Genomic DNA, 17466 nt, shown 5'->3' with positions numbered 1-17466 from the left:
AAAGGTTTAAAAATCTAATGGCATACCAACAAGAGTCCTAATAGGTGTATGGTCCTTATACGTTTTTCCAGTTTATATATTAAAACACTTTTCTGACCTAATTCTTTAGGAGAAAAAAATAATCGCAAAGTGGTATAATAAATCCTCTCTTTTGTCTAATTTATCTAATTCGGTCTCTTATGTTTTGTGTAAACCTTGAGAAGAAGCATGTCGTAGCAGGAAGACAGAACAAATCAGAGGTGATAAATCTGGATCCCTTTCCCGGTTCTTCCTGACATTTGCTATATGGCCTTGGGCAAGTCACCCATCTAGGAATGAAACTTTCCTCTTTTTACCATTTGGGGGAAAGATCATCTTTAAGATTGCAATCAGACTTTCTTTAGGGTCTCTGTGATGAATACAGCATGATGAATGTTGTTTCATATTTGTATAAGGACCCAAAAAAATGGAATCATAATTACACATTTCTAGCTTTTAATTCTAAATACTGTGATGAAAAGGTGTAAATTAAATAATCAGATTAACATTGATTGATAGGACCTATGTCTATAAGCTTAAGACAGTCATCACTTTTTTCCTCATGGCTGAGTGATAATTAGCAGGAGATATAGTTATCAACACTTAGCACATAGACGTGAAGACATTCACTGCTGATACAGAACAGATGGACCATAGATACTGAATCTTGTCGTGCATTAAATAATATGCCTGGAAATTATTTTCCAGATGTTTTAAGGTATAATTTACGTGAGCCAAATCGTAAGTTTTAAAACACAAAATGACTTCCATAAGGAATATTTTCAAAAAGTTCTTTTTAAAGACAACAAAGGGTAAATTTTGGAGAGCTTTTTTAATAGTTAGAATCTGAAAAATACCAAGGCTATATTCAACAAAACAGCACTCCATCAAAAGCTATATGGAACAGAACTTTCCATAGACACACTTGTTCTGGCTGGGGAGAGTGGGAAGGGAAGCAATATGAATTCTCTCTTGATCTTAAATTTAAATCTGTGGGTCACTAGTAGCTACCAACCCAGAATGGAGGCCTCCCAGTACCATGCTGCCTTTTAAGTAGAATGTCACTTCCTAGGTAAGACTGTACTATAAAGTGTACCTAAGCCATGTACAGAGGATCTTCATCCAGAGTTTATCCTGTACTATTTTAATTTTAATTTTTCCCACTTTTAAGCTTATTGGTATGATCTATAAGATTCTTTTGTTACTTCTTAAGGCAAGTAACATTACAAGACCACTTATTTTCTAAAACCAACAAATGTTTGATTACATAGCTGAAAAGTATAGAGCTGGTATATACCCAGATACTACGATGAATATTAGCAACATGTTAAACCACTATACTAATATGTTTTAATTTACCTTTTCCTATTCTAAGAGATGCTACCTTCTTCCCATTCTCTCAGACACATCCTCTATCCATCCATCCATCCGTCTATCCATTCATTTTTCTCTAGCTATGTATTCCACCTCTCCCTCCCAAATGTTTTGAAATTTTAGGTTAATCTCATTTGAGGCTCAGGTAGGCAAGAGAGTCTAGGATGCAGCCGAATACTTTATGGTTGGTGGAATTTACTTACTACTGGAAATCCATCTAATCATTCAACACTTAATACCTATTGTACTCCTGGCATTGTATTAAAAATTGAGTCTAGATAAATCAAAAGACATGGCCCCATCTTTAAAAAAAAAAACATAATGAGGATAAAAGCACAAAACAAATATACTGCAAAATACTGTCACCACCAATTAATTAAAATATTTAAAATAAAATAATGGAGAATAATGTCCAGGAAGTGAAGGTCATCCTTGGATTAATTAAGCATACTTTTCAAAGCAGTCTTAAGGTGAGTGTGAATGGAGATTTGCGTTGGGTACAGTAGAAACAGAAACTGGAGTGCAAGAGTCTGCTTAGGAAATGAAAGGCTGTTTCACAGAGAAGAAACCACTGAGTTGTCTTTAAAAACGAAGTGTTTGCATGGCACATTAGTGACTGAGGCATTTTGGTCAGAAGAACCATGTTTAAAGCAGGGAGGAGAAATACTGAGTTAGAGCAGGAAAAGACATGTTCAGTGATCTACAACATGTTTGTGTTATTGGATATAAACTTCAAGGAGAAAAGTCAAAAAAGGTTTGGACCACAGATAGGTAGGGTTTAGGTATTAAAAGATTTGGGGTACTATGATCTAAAAATCTGTAAGGCACAGAACTAGAGCCAATATGTCAAAGTAACAGGGAGATAGATTTGGGGCTCGATACAAAAAAGAATATCAACAGTAGGAGGCATAACATTGGAACAGGAGGGTCTCCTCTTTGGGTACCATTTGGAGATACTTACAAGGGAATGAGTTTTGAGTTAGTACAAGAAATGTCTAGTAGCTAAAGATGGTTCATAAAGAAGTAAGCTCCTTGTCACTGAAGGTATTCAAACTGGGTCTTTTTAATATGTCAGAGATGCTAGGGAAGGGACTCTTGTATCAGCTGTGATATTGCACCAGGTCCCTTAAGGTATTTTACAACTTTAAGATTCATTGAAAAATAAATAGAAACCCTTTCAACCGGCTTGTGTAATCATATTTTAGAGGAATCAAGGAGGTTTTAATTCAGTGATCTTAAAAGCAAGTGTATCAAATCCAGTGTTTTCATATCAGTGTGTCAGAAAATACTACATCTGTGGTTACACAGGTAAGCCACACTTTCCCTGTAGTTCCTGCTCCAGTCTGGTGTCAATTCTGCTCAAATGTGGACTTTCAGTAGGGTAGTTTCTTTATCATGAGACCTGTGACCCTCATCTTTCCCATTTCTCATTCGTCTGCCATGCTCTTTCCTCTTTCCAGGATATGAACCCCACTCAGGGTCCCTTTGACCCCACATTGCAGTTGATTCTACATCCACTCGTCTTCCTCCTACCTCAGCTCTTCTCTGTTGAAGACATTCCTGTGTTCTGTCAGTTATCTATGCTCTCATAGGCTTGATTATTAAAGGTTATAACATCACAGCAGAGGGCTAGTTTTTTGCTATGCATATCGTCGCCTTTGAATTTTTGTTTTGGCTTGTGACATTATATAATTTTGTACTATTCATAATTATAGCAGTGAAATCATTGAGCAAATATTTCATGGCACCTACAACATGCCAGACATGATTCTTAGCACTGAGGACTGACAATGCCTTAAGACAAAGTACCTTGCCCTTTGGGGGCTTACATTCTGGTGAGGGAAGACCAACTAAAATTATGAAACCTGAATAAACAAATATATAAATAAAGTATTTCGGATAGTGATCAGTGCCACAAAGCAAACAAAAGGGGGAAGAATAGTGACTTGGCTGGCAGGGCTGGTACTTTTAGCTCAGGTGGTCAGAGGAGGACTCTCAGGGGATGTGGCATTTTAGCCAATGCATAAATGATGGGAAAGGCAAGTGGCCTGAGGGAACTTCAAGAACCAGGGCCCTGAGATGATCCTGGCGGGTTTCTTAGAGGGAGAAAGCAAGGACCAGTGGGCTAGAGCCTAGTGGGTGCAGGAAGGAGTTGTAGGAGGTGAAACCGCTGGGGTGCGAGGGGACCAGGTGGCAGAGGGTCTTACAGCCCTTGCTGAAATAATGGACTATCATTCTAATTGCAGTGGGAAGCCGCTGAAGAATTCTATGCAGGAAAATGATTATTGAAAAAAATATCACAAATTGAAGTGTGTCATGTAAGAACAAATGTTATGTTAAAGCTCATTAGGATAAATATCCTGTTGCTTGGATCTTTTAAATGGAAAATGAGATTGGCATTTTCACTCCAACATCTTTCCATTTAAACTTAACCCCTCATGAGTAATGCTTCAAATAAATTAAATGACCCACATCAAAGAGTGTCATTAGCAGTATTAATTAAAAAAATTTTTTAAATAAGGGTAGTTTGCATTAGTTTACAGCAGCAGTTGGTTCTTTGCTCTTCTCAGTTGTTTGTAGTGAAAGATGTTACTCTTATTATCTGAATGAAAATAGATTCAGGTGACATTTTAGGTCATGGTTGTCGTTGATTCCAAATATATTCATTCTCGAAACTCTCATCAAGGCTAGCATCTGTTGGAGAGAAAATCACCCCTGTTTTTGGTTATATGCTCACTATTTCCTCACTTCGTTTTGTTATTGCTGCATTATCATACTTATAAAGCTGCCTTCTTTTTCATCAAAATGTTACCACAGTAGAATTTCATTTCTACATGGTCACAGCTTGCTGCCTTTTGCTAGCAGCTGAATATCCTCAGAACGGCATGGTCCCTTAAATATTGAGTGCAAATAGCTTTGGACGGGCTTTCTTTTCCCCTCTGGTCCTGTCCAAGATGGCAAGACATCCTGGTATATGGCAACAGTGGACGAGTAAGTAGGGCATGGAGGTGTCCTACTCCTTGACACCAACTGCCAAGTTCAAGTGTCATCTCTGCTTATACCATGTCTGATATCTGCTCAGTCTTCTTCATCTGGTACAGGTAAAGCTGAGACAAATTTGGAGGCTATAGAATTCTCTAATAACTGTGTTTTGTAAAAGTAGGTGATAAGTAGATGATTTCCACTTATGTTTTAATTCTGGAGATTTCTGTCATAATCTTTAAGCATCTCGGAAGTTGTCTTGCTGACCATGCCAGCTAGTAGTATAAATTTCTTTCTTTTCTTTCCAGGAAATGTTTCCAGACTGCACACTTTTACTTAGAGGACAGTACATCCCCTCGAGTAATATCCACACCTCCAACACCTATCTTTCCAATTTCAGGTAATAGCTTAAAGTGTGACCCTGAGTAGCTGGTAGATGTTAAATGAAAAGCGTGATGTTGGAAGGTTTTTCCTTATTGGAGTACTTTGCAAATGGCTATAATGTAGATTAGTAAATGTTTGTGTTGCCCAAAATATTATGTATCAGGCATTCAGGTTTATAACTTGTTCTTGTTAATTTTGAACATTCTTGGGACTTCCCTGGTGGCACAATGGTTAAGAATCCGCCTGCCAATGCAGGGGACATGGGTTCGAGCCCTGGTCCAGGAAGATCCCACATGCCGCAGAGCAACTAAGCCCGTGCGCCACAACTGCCGTGCCTGCGCTCTAGAGCCCGTGAGCCACAACTACTGAGCCCGCGCACCTAGAGCCCGTGCTCTGCAACAAGAGAAGCCACCGCAATGAGAAGCCCGTGCACCACAACGAAGAGTAGACCCCGCTCACCGCAACTAGAGAAAGCCTGTGCACAGCAACGAAGACCCAACGCAGCCAATAAATAAATTAGTTAATTAATTTTTTTAAAGTAATTAATTAAAAAAATGTTTTGAACAGTCTTAACCATACAGGTGATGTGGTAAAATAATTTATAGTTGTTCAGATGTTATATGTTAAAGAACATAAATATTTATAGCAATAAAATATCAGTAAGGAATAATGCTGACTTTCAGTCATTTGCATTCCTTTAATGGAAACCTAAACAACAAAAGTCAGACTAAATCATTGCAGTAAGGATGGACAGGACAAAAACCACAAAAATAAGGATAAAGTTTAGTTCCCTTCTGATTAACTGAGTGTATGTGAGAAAAGGTTTCTTCACTACATTACGGGAAAAAAAAGAAATTTTAAAATGGTGAGGGTAGAAGATAAACATGAGCACAAAGAATGTGTGGTTGCCGGAAATACTTTAAGTAAAAATGTCAGTTGTATCCCTGGGAAAACATCAACTGTTTTATCAGAACTTACCTAGTTAACAATATTCAAGAATTAACCAGGGTCACTTTAAGACCCTTACTGATCCTAGAGTTCACACTGTAACTAAGGTCACAGACACTTACTGAATTAACATTTTATAACATTTCAGAATGAAAAGTGGTAACAATAAAAAAGAAAAAGTTTTCTAGAAATGTGCAATTAAGGAAGCAGAACTGGAGGACAGAGGACGAGACAAGGACACGGAGAGTCACCAAACCAGGGAAAGCAAATGGAAACATTCCACTCTACATCTTTGTACAGAAGCCGCTTTTTAAATTGTCTGAGATGCCATGTGTTATTGCTTGAGGCTCAAATTCTACATGAAGTTATCTTCTGAAGTCTCATGATTTAAAAAACAAAAGTAAAGAAGAGAAGCATTTTCCTTGTAATTTGCAACAGGCATAGTAATAAGAAGTGTTTTGCTCTTTTACCTCTTTTATCAACTCTATCAACTGTCTTTAACCACCACTGTTTTATTTTTCTAGTTTATATTAAAATTCTATTTCTTTTAGTACAGCACAATTTCTCATTAACATATTTAGAATTTTGAGACCAATTGCTCTCGGTTATCTGTTGTGTTTAGTTCCCTTCACTTTCAAACATACCTCTTCTACATATCCTGTCAGCGTGGGTATGCAAATTAACTATACCATTATCCAAAGTCCAACACAGTTTATTATTAACAATAAATAATCCAAAATCAGGTTGTCCAGGAAATCCAGAATCCCCTGTTCTACTTCTTAGAAGAATGGTGATCAAGGGCATCTCCTCCTTTTACCTGCAGACCAATTCGTAAAAGAATTACCAAAAGACATGATGGCAAATGAGAAGTAGTCAGTTTGCTTGTGGAAAGAGGTTAGCTGTGCAGGATAATATCCGTGGTTTTGACGAAGCTTTACTAGGAGAACTAACGATTTAGATGTGACAAGTTATTTCTGTTTTCTTGTCTAATTATAAAAGCTACTTCTAGGCAAGATCCTTCTGTAGGTGTGAAGGTGGAATTACACCTTTGTCTAGTGTTTCTTAAGGTTAACTCGCTAATTCAATTTTAGTATTCAGGTATACTCATCTAAAAGAGAACAGATGGATTCTAATTTTTTTTAAATCAACAAATTCTTGGTAACTGAAGCTTAAAAATATTAAATGGCCTAGATGCTGAACATCTGTTGATGTAAATAACTCGTTCTAGTGAAATGTGTTTGATGCTTCCTTGTCAGAGGAAGGAAATTGTGAAATTGCACGCTGTGAACTAGTGATATGTTTAATCTAAGAAAGTCTTTCCAGGAAAAAAAAAGAAAAAAACAGGACCAGGTAAAATAATTTGGCCCCTTCACAATTAATTAACAGATCCAGTGACTTTGTTTACATAGCATATTTTCAAGTTAGAATTCTTGAAATTTTACAGATAAAAATTCCCAAAGGTTTTTGACATTATCCTTAATGAATAGTCTGCATATAAATGTTTTCTATTATTTATAGAAAGAAGGAAATAATGTTTTCAAATGTAAACATCTGATTATTTAACGGAGAGGCATTAAACTGTACAATTTTATAAAACTGAAATTGCACTATATATTATGTTTAGTCCAGGGTAAAATTGAAAATATATTATTTCTGCATTTTTCCCCAGAATTTGCAGGCAACTCCCACTCATGTTAAAGAAAGTTATCCATAAAGAGATGCAGTCCGTTGATAAGAAGTGAGGCTGTGGTATTATTTATAACGTAACATTGAAAATTAAGTTTCTCTTTAGAGTATGAAAGGAAAAGAGATTCCTGATCAAATCAGAATTCTAAAATGCAGGTTATGATTGAAAGTAAATATAGAGAAAATTGGTAATCGCTGCTGAATGTTTCTTTGAACATAGATTCAGTCGGGATTATAGTAATAAGTGAACTTTGACGTTGTTTTAGAAGAAGGCTCTTTATAAATCTGTATAAATGAGAGGCATATTTATTTCTGTTGAATTATCTTTTCCAACCTGATTTTTTTTATTCACTTAGATGATGTTGGAGCAATTCCAGTAAAGCACTTTCCAAAGCATGTTGCAGACTTACATGCAAGTAGTGGGTTTACTGAAGAATTTGAGGTATGATTTTAATATGTCTATTTTAAATAATATGGAAAATAGTACATTTTTAAAATTCAGCAATAGGCTATTTCTTGACATTGAAACCATTTTCACTTCTAGCAAGATTATTAGTTCCATAATCAATTATGTGTTTAGGATATGTGTTATGGTTACCATACAATTTAGAAAATTGGTTTTCCATTTTAAAATTCAATTTGTAAAAGTGGAAAAAACAAAAACATTGTTAATTCTCTCCCATAAAAATCAGAGCTCTAGTATTCTTTTTTAAATCTGAATTAGTAACACTGATTCCTTTTAATTTCCTAAATTATATAAATTATAGTAAACTAGTAAATTTCATAATTTTCAGCCAAAGTACATAGAAGCTCTTAATTGTAAGGATTACAACAGTGTAAATGCAGAAGCATTTATTATACAAGGCATAATAAATATTATACAAGGTAAAACCCCATCTTCTCAAGAAAATATGCATTTTAAAAAAACATTTGAACTTCACAATCAGTGAAAATTTTTCTAGTATTATTCTGTAAAACACTCTTAGATGGTAGGGGCAGAGAAATTTACTGCAAATTTATCATGGCCCACTGAACTGTCAGTTAAGGAGCTTTTTCAAAATAGGGTGCCGTAAACCAACAGTTAACAATAATAACCACAAAACATAAAGTTACTCTTATTGAGCACTGCCTAATATGCTGATCATTGTACTAGATGCTTCTACATTCAACCTTCACCCAACTCTGGAAGTTATTTGTTTTTATTTCTATTCATATTGCTGATGAAATCAACTTCCACAGAAGTTAATTAACAACTAATAAATAGCAGGGTTGGGATTCAAACTTAACACTCATGTCCTTTCCATTCTAGAAATCGAGGGATCCCCACCCCCTCCCAAGCCTCTCCCCTTTAGGAAGCATCACATTGCTTTTTTGCCTCCTTACCTCAGCCCCAAGTGCTCAACTGACCTCCCTCTTTGAAGCCTTTTGAGGTCTGATCCTGATCAGAGGATACACCACCGTCCCTAATATACGCAGAAACTGCTCCCCACCAAATCAGATCAACAAGAACGTATTTATGGAAGGAAAATGCCAGAGATTAGAAAGCTTTAAGAAACCAAAGGAAAGAGAAATGAAATATATGTTTTCACTAAATTAAAAACAGTAGAAATCAGCTATTTTAATCTTAAAAGAAGTCTAAGTCATAGCTACATTGAATAAGAAAGCAGTGTGAAGTGACTACTAAGTAAAGTGGAATAATATGAAGAATTATATTTTTAAAACATCAAATTATTTTTTCCTACCATAATAGAGGTTACTGGGTGGTGCAGTATTAACTTATAGAAACTATCAGGCATCCATCAAACAAAATCATAGTTGCAAAAGGGAGAATATGCTAAGGATGTGTCTAATCTTCCGGATGTTAAAAGCCATAAGGAGGGGCTTCCCTGGTGGCGCAGTGGTTAAGAATCCGCCTGCCAGCACAGGGTACGTGGGTTCGAGCCCTGGTCCAGGAAGATCCCACATGCTGTGGAGCAGCTAAGCCCGTGCGCCACAGCTAGTGAGCCTGCGCTCTATAACCCGCGAGCCACAACTACTGAAGTCTGCGTGCCTAGAGCCCGTGCTCTGCAACAAGAGAAGCCACTGCAATGAGAAGCCCACACACCGCGACGAAGAGTAGCCCCCGCTTGCGGCAACTAGAGAAGGCCCGCGTGCGGCAACTAGAGAAGGCCCGCGTGCAGCAACGAAGACCCAACGCAGCCAAAAATAAATAAATTTTAAAAAGAAAAAAAAAAAAACCATAAGGAAAAATAGACAGTTTATTGTAAAAGTTGCTGATAAGCATATATACAAAGGTAGATGCACAGTTTTCACAACTATAAAATCATTTTGAATATTATTAAGCAGTTCATAATGATTAAATTAACAAAATAACCTCACATTTTTTACTCAAAAAGTATTTTCTTAATTCCATTGCTTTTAACTCAGTCTGATTGAAGAAAACTTTTCATTAATTTAGTAATTAGCTTAATAACTAATAATGCTACAGCTTTTCAGTGGTTCGTATATTAAATTGTTTTTAAATCTAGAGTCAGAATGACTTCCTCCCGAAGAGGCCTTAAAAGCTTGTTTAGTGAAAGGCTGAGCCATTTTGCTGGTGAATCAGATTTATATTTGTTATATACTTTCTCAAAAATTATAAAGCTTTCATGTTATTATCTTAATATGTACTAAATAATTCCAAACTAAATTCCAAACTAATATATTTAGATAGAAGACATCCCCGGGAAGGATTTTAATTCATTTTAAAAGAGAAATGGCAGAAATAATTTTTCTCTACCCATTGAAGTTTTATTTTAATTAAAAAGAGGTCTACTAATTAAATATGTAGAAAGTAGTACTATCTAAATTTTGTTTCAAAAAACATAGTATATATGATTTAAAAAAAAATTCAGGAGATTTCTAATGTTTTAACAACTCTACAGACCACCTAATAGGAAACTGTTTACTCTTTAAAATTACTCAAAATAAACAAACAAAAAAAAATGTACTACTAATTCAGTTTTAAATAGTTCTATCATGATCAAATACAATTATATTTGAATATTAGTAAATCTGACTAGTATGTTGAAATGTGTCATCAAGTATGTGGTTTTTCTCCTCAGCATTTTTTAAATTCATCATATTATTATACCACTGTCCCCTTTTAAAAGTGTTATTTTTTTTCCTTTTACATAATGTTAAGGTTCCAAACTGTTAGAAGTTTTGATTTGCATGCAACTGTTTGAAACATTCTGTTTTGTTAGAATTTGACAAATGTATTTATTGCATGATCATGGTTTTCCATTGTAAACCTAATATGAACACTTTCTTTTCTCATTTGTCGTGTGCTGTGGAATTTGATTTCTTTACTTTTTTGGCATTCATTCCCTCATTAGACACTGAAAGAGTTTTACCAGGTAAGGCATTATTTCACTGCATTTTCTTTTAGCCAAGAAATAGTTGTAACATATTAAAAAAAAAATTTTGGATAGATTGTTTTGTTTGTTTTGTCTTCCGTAGTGTATTTTAAGGCACTTTGTTTGAAAGGATGTGTGTTAAAACGTTATGCGTACAATTTCTTTACAGGAGGTGCAGAGCTGTACTGTTGATTTAGGTATCACAGCAGACAGCTCCAATCACCCTGACAATAAGCACAAGAACCGATACATAAATATTGTTGCCTGTAAGTATATCCTTCACTCAACTCTGACTTGTTATCATTGTCGTTGTGGTGCTTTTAGTTCAATGTCCCGAAGTCCTCTGACATCAGACATCGGTGTAGCTGTTTCAGGACCTTTATATCAGGGAATGAGACTCGCGTTAGATAATACAGAGTGTTTTACCACTCCAGTTTAAATACATTCTGAAATTAATGACATCTGTTTCTTTTGAACAAAATAAACTCATATTTTAATCCAGTCCTTTCTTCAGACCCCATGGCCTGTAAATCTGTTCTTATGGTTTTCTGTCATTATTTATATTCCATAGTCCTGTTTTCACTTGAGATCCCCCTACTTCATGTGAATTTACTAATGAAATGGGATTTTCTTTAGACTCTATTTTTTCCTTCTACCCTTTTCCCTCCTCTCTTGCCATTCTCCCCTGGGGTCTGATAAAGGGTTAATTGGATTCATTCTTTTTATTTCTTCTCTCCCTTTACTACCTTAGCTGACCTCTCTTTTTCTGCTCCATGAGCAGCTTTCTGGCTCTTTTCTTTAGGACAAGTTTACCTATTTTTTTTGTATGAAATTAGCATGTTTCTTCCGTCTTCTTGCAGCACCTCTTATTTACATCTGTTCCCTTTTATTTTCCTTTATAGCCCCCTCCATTTCTTGAACTCCATCTTCATTCTTCCCCAAAACTTCAACTAATATCCTTTCTTATATATTCAGTGGGCCTTCCTAGATTCATGTGAACATGGTATTACCAGCTTGGTTATTTAAATTCTGGTTCCATTCTAGTTTCTGGAATGGGAATTTTTACAATCACAGTTCTAAGTAGTTTGCATGGATGCTGTCTTTTTTTCCCACAAGGTTTACACCAGTCTTTCCATTTTGATAGGAAGTTCTGCTTCATGTTTGTCTTTCTCAACAGAAGCAGCTATCCTGCTGCACATAAAAACTCAGTTGCTTCCTGGACAGGGTGAAATTTTTGTTAGACCATTCTCTCTACAAGCTAAATAGAAAATACACACCAGCTAATTAAGAAGCAGATAGAGATTAACATTTGTTGAACACCTACTATGTGCCTGGCACTGTGAATTCATCATTTCATTCCATCCCTGAAATAACCTGTCAAGATAGAGGTAATAACAGTCCTACTTTGAGACGAAGAAAAGCAACCCGGAAAACTTACCCAGGAATACCCTTCTGAAAATCTAAAAACCAAAATACAAAAGTAGCCTGGCCTCCAAACCCATCTTTCCACGGCCACACATCTATTTCTGCCTACATTTCCTGCATCTTTGTGAGCTGCTAGTGTCACCAAAGTATTATTATCCCAGAACGTCTCTTTAACTTGTCATAATTTGGTCTGTATTCATTTCTTCATCCTTGAAAAAAAAAATAGTCTGCCCAGTGAAATCACCAAGTGTCCTTCTAGTGACACTTTCCTTTCTTATTATGCAGTTCCTCCAAATATAGTTTCTCTGTAGAACTGAATTGAATCCCAAATGCCTCATTTCAACCTATTTAATTATGACTGTGCACCATGTATAAGTTACCACGTGTTTTCATCCCCTCTTCACTGACAGTACAGGAGCTGTGTCCTCCGTTCTTGGGCAGTCGTTGCCCTGCCTCCCTTTGCAATAGTTCCTCTCTGAGGTCTTCCCTTGAAAGAGCTGTTTGCTGTAACCATTCACGGAAACTTTCTAGACCCCTTCTGCTTCCTTCTCTACTTCTTCTTCCGCCCTCAGCCTCCTGTTCAGAGCATGCGTGCTACCATCCTTCCTGAGCTTTCTGACACCCCCGTCACTCTTCTCTCCCCTTCACTGGCTCTGCAGTGTTCACAGCCCCAGTATCCACCTTTAGAAACTCATCTAAGATGCCAACTTCAGGATTCAACCTCTATGAAAAGGTTTATTTTCATCCCAAACCAATACAGTTTCTGTCTTCGTGTCCATCTAGGACTCTGCACCTCTCTCGACACCGGAACACTCTTCTCTGTGTATATGTCCATTCTCACCTTCCACAATGGAAACCTTGAAAGAGGATTTTGTTGTATTTATCTTTATTTTTGTCATCTCTGTATCCTCCAAAAGCTGGCTAAAGTAAATGATGTTTGCACTGATTTTAATTGTATTTGGTAAATTATTATGTAAATGTAAATGAACTTGATGCTGAAAAGCAGTTCATGCTATAGTGAAATATTTTCTTTTTTTATTACAGATGATCACAGTAGGGTTAAGCTTGCACAACTTGCTGAAAAGGATGGCAAACTGACTGACTACATCAATGCCAATTATGTTGATGTAAGCATGTTTCAACTGAAATTTTATGAAAATTATGTTAAACTATGAATTTATTATACCATGGTATTGTACATAGAATAGTAATAAGTATTAAGTGAAAGATAATAAAAAATACAAATTAGTAGAAAGAGATCCCGTAGCTAAAGGTTTTCAGATTGAATGGCATTCAAGCTATTGTACTTGGTTTATCTCCTGGGTGAGAGAGGGAATTCAGGCTGAGAAATTACATTCAAGGTAGGATGTATATATTCTGATAGTTTTATAGCTCCTTAAATAAGAGGGGTAGGATCAGTGCTTATTTGGAATGTCCCATAGCTCCTAGCACATTACTATGTAGATAGCAGCTGATAGATAAATTTTGACTGAAAAATTCTCAGGGTAGTACTGGCTAAAAGGCAAACACATGATTTCTAAACCAGTTACCAGCCTTTATAATCTTAGGCCCTTCTCAGGATACCCAGCTTTGTGAAACTTACTGGAGATCTCCAGGGACTGTAGACCACTGACTAACTTACTGGTTTTTTTCCTGTGGTCAGTTGAATGCCAATGGAATTCAGTTATTTTCCTGACACTGACCTTGCAGTCTAGCTGCCTTCAGGTTTATGCTGTTTGGAACAGTTAATTCAAAGAAGTGAGTACCAAATATAAGTATACAGTAGGTTTGTTGTAGGCAACCACTTCAGGCTTCCATAGCAGGAAGTGTGTATGTCAGATTGAATATGAGCTTTGGAGTTAGAACTGGTTTTGAATACTAGCTCTGCCCTTGGCTAACTGTGAAAGCTTGGAAAGCCACTCAACTCCTCTGAGCTTCAGTTTCCTATCTCCAAATCAGGGCTGATGCTTCCATTTTGCATATAAATTAAGGATTAGGGTTAATGTTTGTAAACTATCTTGGCCAACAGTGGGTAATAAGTGAAGGATAGCTATTAATGATTAGCATTGCTCAGCACCACCAAGGAGAGGGTAAGGAGAAAACGCCAAAGGTTTCCTGACTATTATAGACAACTGAGCCCTAATGCCTCAAACATATTTCAAAGCAGCACAATTAAGCACCAGATGTTAAGCATAGTAAACAGACTTGGATTAAATGCACTTAGACTAGAGGTGCAGAGAATAGCGGTTGTGTCAGTGCAAAAAGAACTCTTTTTTTTCCAAAAATTATAACTAAAGAAGAGTTGCTGTCTTTGCTAGTACTAGTAAGTTTCTCTAGCTTTGAAAGTGTTTTTTTTATGATGTTCTTTTACAGCAAAAATCTCCTGATCTTAGAAACTGAACAGATAAAAATGGCATACAAATTTGTTAGTAAGAAACATTTGTCATTTGTTTCTTCAGGGCTACAACAGACCAAAAGCTTACATTGCTGCCCAAGGCCCACTGAAATCTACAGCTGAAGATTTCTGGAGAATGATATGGGAGCATAATGTGGAAGTTATTGTCATGATAACAAACCTTGTGGAGAAAGGAAGGGTATGAAGGTCATCTATTATGCCATCCCCGAGATAGTGATTAGAAATGCTTTAAGTTGCTTTTGATAGAGTCAGCATTAGGAAGCAGCAAAAGTCAGGGAAGCTAATCAGGATTGCTTTCAAGTAAGTATGACAGCTTAAGGGAAACAGTTAAAGGTCAAAAAGTTTCACTGTAACTCAAGCTACCTGCTATTTAAATGCATTCTTCATTCCGTAAGAAAAAGCAAATGAGGTTCATTGAAAAGTGATGCAGAGTGAAGTAGATTTTAATTCATGGGAGCTGGATTCTAGTCCTGGCTTTATAGCGATTCAGTACATCTGGCCTCACTTTCCTCATCTGAAAGGGGGGAGTTTGAATCTGATCATCTCAAGTCTCTTTCAGCCCTGTAATTCTCTCTCTGCTCTCCTCTACAACAAATCTGCAATCACTTAGAACGGAAAGAACACGTTTAGAAGAATGAGGGAGTCACGGTATCAAATCTTTACTGATTTCAGGGATGACTTACATTAAGCATTTGAAATATGAAAAGAGCATCTTGACTTCTCTTTTGCAGAGAAAATGTGACCAGTACTGGCCTGCTGATGGGAATGAAGAGTATGGGAACTTTCTGGTCACTCAAAAGAGTGTTCAAATGCTTGCATATTACACTGTGAGGACTTTTACTCTAAGAAACACAAAGATCAAAAAGGTGAGTCCACGGGCTTCCCTGGTGGCACAGTGGTTGGGAGTCCGCCTGCCGATGCAGGGGACACGGGTTTGTGCCCCGGTCTGGGAGGGTCCCGCATGCCGCGGAGCGGCTGGGCCCGTGAGCCATGGCCGCTGAGCCTGCGCGTCCGGAGCCTGTGCTCCGCGACGGGAGGGGCCACAGCGGTGAGAGGCCCGCGTACCACAAAAAAAAAAAAAAAAAAAAGTGAGTCCACAAATGATGGCTGTCATCAATTGAGTAATACATCTCGATCCTTTTTTAAGAAAACAGGCGGTATAACCGAAACAGGGTAAAAATACAAATAATTAAAGGCATTGAGTTCTTATCACAGCTACACCTCAATCCCAAAAGTTTCTTCCAAGTCTCTTAATGCCAGATGTGGCTTTAGCACCATGTTGGTTATGGTGCCAGTGGTTGCAGTGATACAGGAACAAAAGTCCCTGCCCCATGTGATAACTGCACATCCAACTGAAAATAGTGGAGACTGAAAAAGGGGAGGAAAAGAAAAAGAGCAAGTTATAAGTCAGAGTTCCTTAGAAAAACATATATCTGTATGTAGATATATATGTATATGTGTATATATATATATATATATATATATATATATATATATATATGTATTTAAAGAGAGAGAGAAAGGGTGTTTTAAGAATTGACTCCAGACTGGAAATTCAGGCAAGATTTCTACGTTGCAGTCTTTAGGAGAATACCTTCTTCTTCAGGAAACCTCAGTCTTTGCTCTTAAGGCCTTCAGCTGACATTATGGAGCATAATCCACCTTACTGGAAGTCTTACTGATTTAAATGTCAATCACATCTAAAAAATACCTTGACAGTAACATCTGGTGTGACAGGTGTTTGACCAAACTACTGGCCACCATAGCCTAGCCAAGTTGACACATAAAATTAACCATCACAAATGACAGTGTACTTTTTTAGCTTCGTTATGAGCCACGAACGTCAAGCTATGAGTCCTGAGTTGATGTTTAAGGACCCCGTGTGTGCGTGTTCCTATAATTAGCTGATTAGCTGTCTGGTCTCTTCCAGGGTTCCCAGAAAGGAAGACCCAGTGGGCGCGTGGTCACCCAGTACCACTACACTCAGTGGCCTGACATGGGAGTGCCAGAGTACTCGCTGCCCGTACTGACCTTTGTGAGAAAGGCATCCCATGCCAAGCGCCACGCAGTAGGGCCTGTTGTTGTCCACTGCAGGTGAGTCTCAGCGCCAGGTTTCCAAACCCACAGAATCGCTTATGCTAACAAAAAGGGAATCAGCGGAACAAAGGTTTTGCCAAAGTGGGAATGATTTCACAAACTGAGGCGCATGAAACGTTGGTTACTGGGAAGTGAGTACGCCAGACTCAGAATTGGATTGCTGAATATTTCAAAGCACCAGGTATTTCTATGATGTATAATATTCTATTTGATTGGTTAATTGGATTTCAGTTTATTAACTGTGCGAAGCAGGCAGAACAACGTTTTGTCATTAAACAAGCATTTATTACAACATAATGTCGTGGGATAAAAATGCTTAAGACACAACCCCTGTTCCTAGGAGTTAATAGTCTATTGTAGACTTAATATGCCAGGTTTACATTAGAAAAACAAAAGTGCACAAAGTATGGGGAATTTAGCAAAATATTTTAAGTTGTTTTTCAACAGTTTGGGGTCAAAACCCCGTTCTCATTTTCCTGAGTTCTGTCTAATATATCCTATTGAACGGGTAATCAATTCATCGTTGCCCAGGTACTTTAATTTCCAAGACTGGGTGAGTGAATAGAAATAATGATATTTCAGAGAAAGAGAAAAATGTGTTAGAGGCTTTAATTTAATATGTTTCTGTTAAAACAAGAATAGCAGTTACTGTTTTCTGCGTGCTGACTTCTGTGCCAAGCTTTATGACCACAAAAGTCAAATTCATTTCTACATGGAGTATTTTTGTCAAAGCAGCCT

The 17466-nt window shown here is 37.0% G+C and overlaps 1 protein-coding gene across 1 annotated transcript in view; it reads left to right on the top strand.

Annotated features, from left to right (window-relative positions):
* The window catches only part of PTPRZ1 (protein tyrosine phosphatase receptor type Z1), a 177919-nt gene that overhangs the window by 144679 nt on the left and 15774 nt on the right, over positions 1–17466 (top strand). Inside the window, exons 14-21 of the mRNA XM_024127941.3 lie at positions 4683–4774; positions 7749–7834; positions 10770–10790; positions 10960–11056; positions 13260–13342; positions 14675–14809; positions 15363–15497; positions 16562–16725. Of these exons, the coding sequence (XP_023983709.1) occupies positions 4683–4774; positions 7749–7834; positions 10770–10790; positions 10960–11056; positions 13260–13342; positions 14675–14809; positions 15363–15497; positions 16562–16725 (813 nt within the window). The remainder of the gene's footprint in view (positions 1–4682; positions 4775–7748; positions 7835–10769; positions 10791–10959; positions 11057–13259; positions 13343–14674; positions 14810–15362; positions 15498–16561; positions 16726–17466) is intronic.

This window comes from Physeter macrocephalus, chromosome 5, assembly GCF_002837175.3.
Source record: "Physeter macrocephalus isolate SW-GA chromosome 5, ASM283717v5, whole genome shotgun sequence".
Classification (NCBI taxonomy): Eukaryota; Metazoa; Chordata; class Mammalia; order Artiodactyla; family Physeteridae; genus Physeter; species Physeter macrocephalus.
Note: the sequence above shows the minus strand (reverse complement) of the source record. Positions and strands in the feature narration are given on the sequence as shown.